General features: G+C 36.1%; 1 protein-coding gene across 1 annotated transcript; it reads left to right on the top strand.

Annotated features, from left to right (window-relative positions):
• The first annotated feature begins 3378 nt into the window (after positions 1–3378).
• LOC103435410 (uncharacterized) lies at positions 3379–5385 on the top strand. The gene is made up of 2 exons (XM_008373802.4): positions 3379–4029; positions 4693–5385. Exons 1-2 carry the CDS (start codon positions 3805–3807, stop codon positions 5215–5217), a joined length of 750 nt encoding a protein of 249 aa, XP_008372024.2. The 5' UTR covers positions 3379–3804; the 3' UTR covers positions 5218–5385.
• Positions 5386–6484: the final 1099 nt, after the last annotated feature.

The raw sequence follows: 6484 nt of genomic DNA, 5'->3' as shown, positions 1-6484 counted from the left end.
TTTGTATGCTTCTTTGGGCGGTGTGGCAGGAAAGAAATGCTAAGGTTTGCGAAGGAAAGTAAGGGCAGCCAATGGAGGTGGTTCAACATGTTCTTAATTGGCACCAGGCTTTCCAGATGGCCAACTCCAAGCCAAGGCTCCCTAAAAAGCCATTGCAAACTATATGGTTGTTACCTCAGGAGGGATGGGTGAAGATTAATGTGGATGGTGCTGTTGGAAATTATATATTATAATATGAAATATTGTAATATATAATTTTAATAATTGAATGAAAAATAGTGTTAACCAATTTCTTAGAAAGGTTATGTTGTTTAGGTGATATTCCCTTGATAAGTGATGTATACTTATAGATGAAAAGTTACATCTCTTTAATAAGTAGAAGTTGGATTCTATATAAACCCATGAAACCATTGGTATTAAATATAGAAAATTAGAGTTAATTTTTACTTTTGAGAAATAGGGTTCCCCACTTTGTTTCTCAAATGATTCGTGTGTCAAATTCCGAGTCGTGTCTTGAGGGTACGGAATATATAAAGTTCGCCAGAGTCCGAAGATTGAAGTGCTTTGACTTCGGATTATAGATTGTTGAATCCTGGGAGATTGACGCCTACCGAACTACAAGCACAAGAGTAGGGGCGAAATTCTATCTTTAGGACATTGCATTTATGCAAGCCTCAATCTCCAAGTTTGTCAGTTATTCTAACTTTCACTCTAGTTGTTTATATTAATCTCATATATAATTGATGTTGTGAATTTCTTTATTATTATTATTATTGGAATTATATTGTTATTTTTCATATTTTCTAATATTGCTCCAACAAGTGCTACATGGTTGGCGAATAATGTGGGTGGTGTGGGCGTGGTAATTCAGGACTAGAATGGGCGGTTTGTTGCGGCAAGGGCTTAGAGGAGAAAGGGGATTGGCTCAGTGCTACATATCAAGTTATTGGTAGTGATGGAGGGCCTTCGGCTTGCACAACACTTAGGGGTACATCAAGTTGTAGTAGAGAGCGATTCTACTGTCACATCCCGGCCCGAGGTCCACCACATCCCAGACCCGCTCCACCACTATAACACGATATTGTCTGCTTTGGGCCCCGACTACGCCCTTATGTTTTTGTTTCTGGGAACTCACACGAGAACTTCCCAGTGGGTCACCCATCATGGGATTGCTCACGCGCGCTATTCGCTTAACTTCGGAGTTCCGATGGAACCCGAAACCAGTGAGCTCCCAAAATGCCTCATGCTAGGTAGGGATGAAAATATACATATAAGAATCACTCCCCTGGGCGATGTGGGATCTTACATCTACTCATGCTCTAGCTAAGATCAATATGTACTCTAGTGATGTTTCGACGTTGGGGATGCTTGCAGAGGACGTTAGGTAGATTGTGGCTACACTCCATCCCACTCTGTTTGTGCATGTCCCTCAAACTTATAATGGGATAGCCTGTAGATTAGCTCAGTTTGCTATTTCAATTGGCAATGAGGTAGTTTGGTTTGAGGATCCTCCTGACCTTATTTAGGACCTCCTTATCCAAAATTTGATGTAACATCTATTGGAATATTAATATATCTTCATTTCTTCAAAAAAGAAGAAGAAAAGAATATAGCAATATATTCTCAGAGGAGGCACCGAATTTGACCATTGAATGTTGCCCTAAAGCAATTATAAAAGCCATTAAGTTTGGACGTTTACCCACACACCAAAAAGATGTTTACTATTTTTTGTTCCCTTATTTTGAGAACATCTTATACGACACAAATACATTGTCATGTGGTATTTTATGTTAATGAAAGAAAGACATACGACAAAAGCTTGCCCATATTTTTATTTTATTAAAACAAAATGTCATTGTAATGGTCTTGCTGAGCCATAGAAGTCATTCCCCTCTTCTTATCTGTATTTGAGTTTATTTTGCCCTTTTTGTATAGGCATATAAATATTGTCATGGTTTGGTCATCTCAAGGGCTTCCCATATTGATGTTGGCATCGAAAACTGCATGCTTCATCTTTAATACTTGTGCGACTTCTCCAACCAGAAGAATAGTAGTAATATAAACTTAAATGTCAGAATATAATAACAATATATATAGGGAATTGTCATTAGCACTTCAAAAATCTTTTTTTGCACTTCAAACTTTTTATAATTAGAAAGAAAAATACAATTGTGAGGAGTGTAGAATAAGATTTTTGAAGTGTTTATAATAATTCCCTATATATAATATGATATAAAAGTTATCAACTGTTATTAGCATTTGAGCGCCCATCAGATTTAATCCAATATGCCATCTTTGAAGTTTTTACCTTTTGTTAACGTTCTAATAAACCGCTATCGTTCCACAGTCGAAAAAAAAAATCAACAATACGTCAAATACATGCACAAACACAAATCTTAACAGGAATACAAAACACAAACTAACTGTTTTTTTTTTGTCAAACGATAAATTTTGTTAGATTAGGAGTTAGATTAACCACCGACGAAGTTTGAACCCACGCTATCATGTAAGGGCTCAGCACATTTCATTCACTGTGGTAAATGACCACTTGCAAACACAAACTAACCTTTGATCTAGTTGTATATTTATGTCTGTCAATATCAATTCATGGTTTCTTTGATTGGAAGTAAGCAAAAGCTCTATTAGATTAAGGCGGTATTAGGCTTGTGTCACATGAATGATGAGGATGACATATAGTTGCAATGAGATCGATATCTTATCGTGCCTAGCCAAATTGTGATCATTCAATTCAATCTTGTACTGTGAGTGCATTCTGAAAGTCTTACAAATATCATACCATTTACTTTGATCTATATAATTTCAACTGTTGCCAATTAATTCACGTGGTCAGAGCCAGACGAAAAGAAAGAACGAGGATCATCTTCAGATTTCTTTATGAGGATCTCGAAGATCCTCCAATTACATCCGTTCATCGTACATCATGCGCCAATTTTCGTCACGTACTATTTATATTTAATTTTAAATAAAAAAATTTACCATAATTTTTGATCCCATGATGTATGATGATCGGATATGATTGGAGGATTCCCGAAATCCTCATAAAGAGGATCCGGAGAGGATCTCATTTGAAAAGAAAGCTAAACACAAAGCAAAATGTAGACTTGTCTCTCGCAAATCACAGTTAACTTACAAAGGTTTTGATCGGATCTTTGTCACCCGATGAATGTCCTGGAAATTGCAAATAGCGTTGGCAACTTTAGGTCATAGAAACGCTTATCGAAGAAGCACCTATTTGATGCTTCATCATGCATCTTCTTTTTCAAAAAGCACTTTGCACGTCAAAGTGGTTTTTTTCAAGAACTTCCAAGGATGCATTAGAATTTCCTATAAAATTTTCAACGTGCTTTTAATAAAAGCAATTCTATCACGAATGCTTACGAAGAGAAATACTTCTTATTGAACCAATCTCAGACAAACCTTCAAAGATTTAGGTTTCCAAAAGCATTTAATGCTACCATAACTTTAGGTGCCTCCTTTTCTTGAATTCTCCTCCCACCCCTCCCACAACCTCATCAATTAATATCGCAAACATTAAATGAAGCAATTAATCAAATTCAATTAGATTTATTAGTACCTTAATTCAAATTCAAACTACTATTAATAATAGCTAATAAAATTAGCAATAAAAAAATAACATAAATGTATTTTCAATTTATTTTTAAATATTACATAACGGGCTATATTTACTACCAGATATAGTTGGGCTGTATATAATCCCAAAGACCCCCTTTCCTTCTCTCCCTCAGTTTAAAAAAAAAAAAAAGGCTCTGTGAATCCCCAGTAATGGCTGCTGAGGTGAGCTCTCTGTTTCGGGTTCTAAGTGGGTACAGTGACGATCAGCATCTGAGCGTTGGGAGTGGTTCTAGTGGTGAGAAATCAACTGCTCTGATTACAAGAGACTTGCTTGGTGGTAGTGGGTCGTCTCCTTCAACTCTTCCCAACGACTCCCAGGAACTGGACCTCGACTTACAGGTCCCCAATGGCTGGGAAAAGCGCTTGGACTTGAAGGTTGGTCGATTTTCTCATCTGGGTCATGTTTGTTTCCCGAGAATTAATCAAACAGTGTGTTCCATAATTTTTCCGGGAAAACTATTTTACATTACTTGGTGGATAAGGCTTGGGAGCTTGATTTTGATGTGGTTTTGTATTGTTGTGTTCTTGTTTTCGATCAGATTGCTTTGAATTCTGGTTTCATGACATTCAATTCTGTTTCTTTCACGAGTTTTAACTGATATTGTCTGTACGCGATAATGTGTTTTCTTTTGCTTAATTCATTGATTTATAAATGTCTGTTTGGTTGCTGAGAAAGTTGTAACTTTCTGCAATTTAACATTTTTTTTTTGTTCTTCCTTATAAAATTCAATACAACAGTATTTTCTCTTTTCATTATTGGCATATAATTTCCTCTGCAGTTGCACAGAGCCTTTTGGTGTTTAGTAAATTTACAATCTTTCCATAGTTTTAATGAATATTAAAGGGTGTAATTAATATCATGTATTTAATCAATTATTTTGATGATGTTCTTCAATGCTCTGCAAGTTCTAATCCCACTGTAAATTCTTTAAAAGCTATATCTTTATGTCAATAAATTGATTAATTGTAAATATTCAACTCACCTTTTTATTATTATTTATTTCTGTACTTAATATATATTATATTGATTGTTTGCAGTCAGGGAAAGTGTATCTTCAAAGGTGCAGTGCCCAAAATTCACATTCAATCTCATATCAAAACAACCAAACCAATCCAACAGTTCCAAAGATGCAAGATTTGAACTTCCCTCCATCGCCATCGTCGAAAATCCCACTAAATCTCTTTGATGATACCAGCTCTAACCTTGATTTGAAACTGGTTTCATCATCACCACCACCCTCATGCAGTAACCAGAGCCTGTGCACTTTGGACAAGGTAAAATCCGCCCTCGAACGAGCAGAGAAGGAACCGATCAAGAGGCGATCTTCGTCCATGTTGAAGTCATCTTCGCCAACTTACTCATCGTCGTCGTCATCCATCAAAGAAACTGAGGAGGCAGACAGTGAGGACAAGCAATACGCATCACCATTTGCAGCAGGGTGTCCTGGTTGCCTATCTTATGTGTTGATAATGAGAAATAACCCTAAATGTCCTAGGTGCAATTCGGTTGTTCCGCTGCCTACGGTGAAGAAACCTCGGATCGATCTCAACAGATCAAATTGAGAGGAAGAGAAGACTTGTTCATCATGCTTCATATGATTTTTGTATATGATATTCTACAACTAGTCTTTTTTCTCTGAAGAATTAGATCTGTTAGTTCCTATAGAAGAGTATATGTACATTCAAAAGGTTGGTTGCTTTTTCTAGCATAATTTTACTAGACTTCTATCAGTTTATGCCTTCATTAGTTTTTCCAAATTTTGATTTGCTTGTATATTTGACACACCTCGACCGGAGTCAAAGCGTGTTGGCCGACGACACCCAAAAAATGGAGGCGAGAGAGAGAGGTGACGGCCAATAATCCTCGACTCCGGTCAGTGTGTGTCAATATCATTGAAATTTTTTTTAGCAGACGATAAATAATTTACATTAAATTCATATAAACCACAAGAAAAAAGATTTGAAGTCGGGTGCAGAGAGTGAAGCAAACCAACCATTGGTCGTGTTTTTTGAATTTCATGTATTAGTTTGCTGAAGTTCCTTGAATCCTGGCCTAATTTTGTAAACAGGGCTAATATTAAATCCGTGATAAGGAACAAAAAGTTTTATGAAATTTGGTTTCTGTATTAATGTTGTTCCTTCTGGGGCAAGTTATTGGCAGCATGCTGCTACTATATATGCATGGCTGTTGGATCACAAAATGAGGAAGAGTTTTATATTTTGCATAAGGGAATTGTTATTGGCATTTCAAAATTCTCATTCTACACTTCAAACTTTCTATATTTAGAAAGAAAAATATATTGTGAGGAGTATAGAATGAGATTTTTGAAGTGACAATATCACTTCCCATTGCAAAATTGGCAGCAATTTTAATAGATTTTAGCATATCTTCTGTTAGCAAAGAAAAGCAAATTTACGTTGTTCATTAATTCGAGCGATATTCTAATATATTTAAATTGAGAGAAAATTTGAATTTCAAAGCAGAGAGTCGGGCACAGTGTTCTAACCAACTTGACTACGACTGCAAACAGATATCCGTTTTCATATGCCATGTTATCTAGGAAATGGATTCTAATTCAAGCATCAACCTAAAAATCTAAAACCTCATTCTGAATCGCCTACATTAGAAGATCAGTGCCATTACATAATGTCATAATCAGCTGCAGTAAATGCACTTTAATTTTAGAAGAATTAAAATCTGATTTAATGAACCTTTAGTGAGGTTGCTTTAACGTTGCCCACTGCCACAAGAAAAATACTAATTACTTCCGCCTACCCTAACTTTACAATTTTCTTTTTTAATTGAAAATGAGGGAGCTGGATCCCCTCT

The sequence above is a fragment of the Malus domestica genome, chromosome 05 (assembly GCF_042453785.1).
Source record: "Malus domestica chromosome 05, GDT2T_hap1".
Classification (NCBI taxonomy): domain Eukaryota; kingdom Viridiplantae; phylum Streptophyta; class Magnoliopsida; order Rosales; family Rosaceae; genus Malus; species Malus domestica.
The sequence above is the reverse complement of the archived record's forward strand: the minus strand, read 5'-3'. Positions and strand labels throughout refer to the sequence as shown.

Bases quoted from the DNA above. Each gene is read 5' to 3' on its own strand.
- LOC103435410 (XM_008373802.4), top strand. From the start codon at position 3,805: ATGGCTGCTGAGGTGAGCTCTCTGTTTCGGGTTCTAAGTGGGTACAGT. The intron at 4,030-4,692 runs GTTGGTCGATTT...GATTGTTTGCAG, and splicing joins AAAAGCGCTTGGACTTGAAG to TCAGGGAAAGTGTATCTTCA.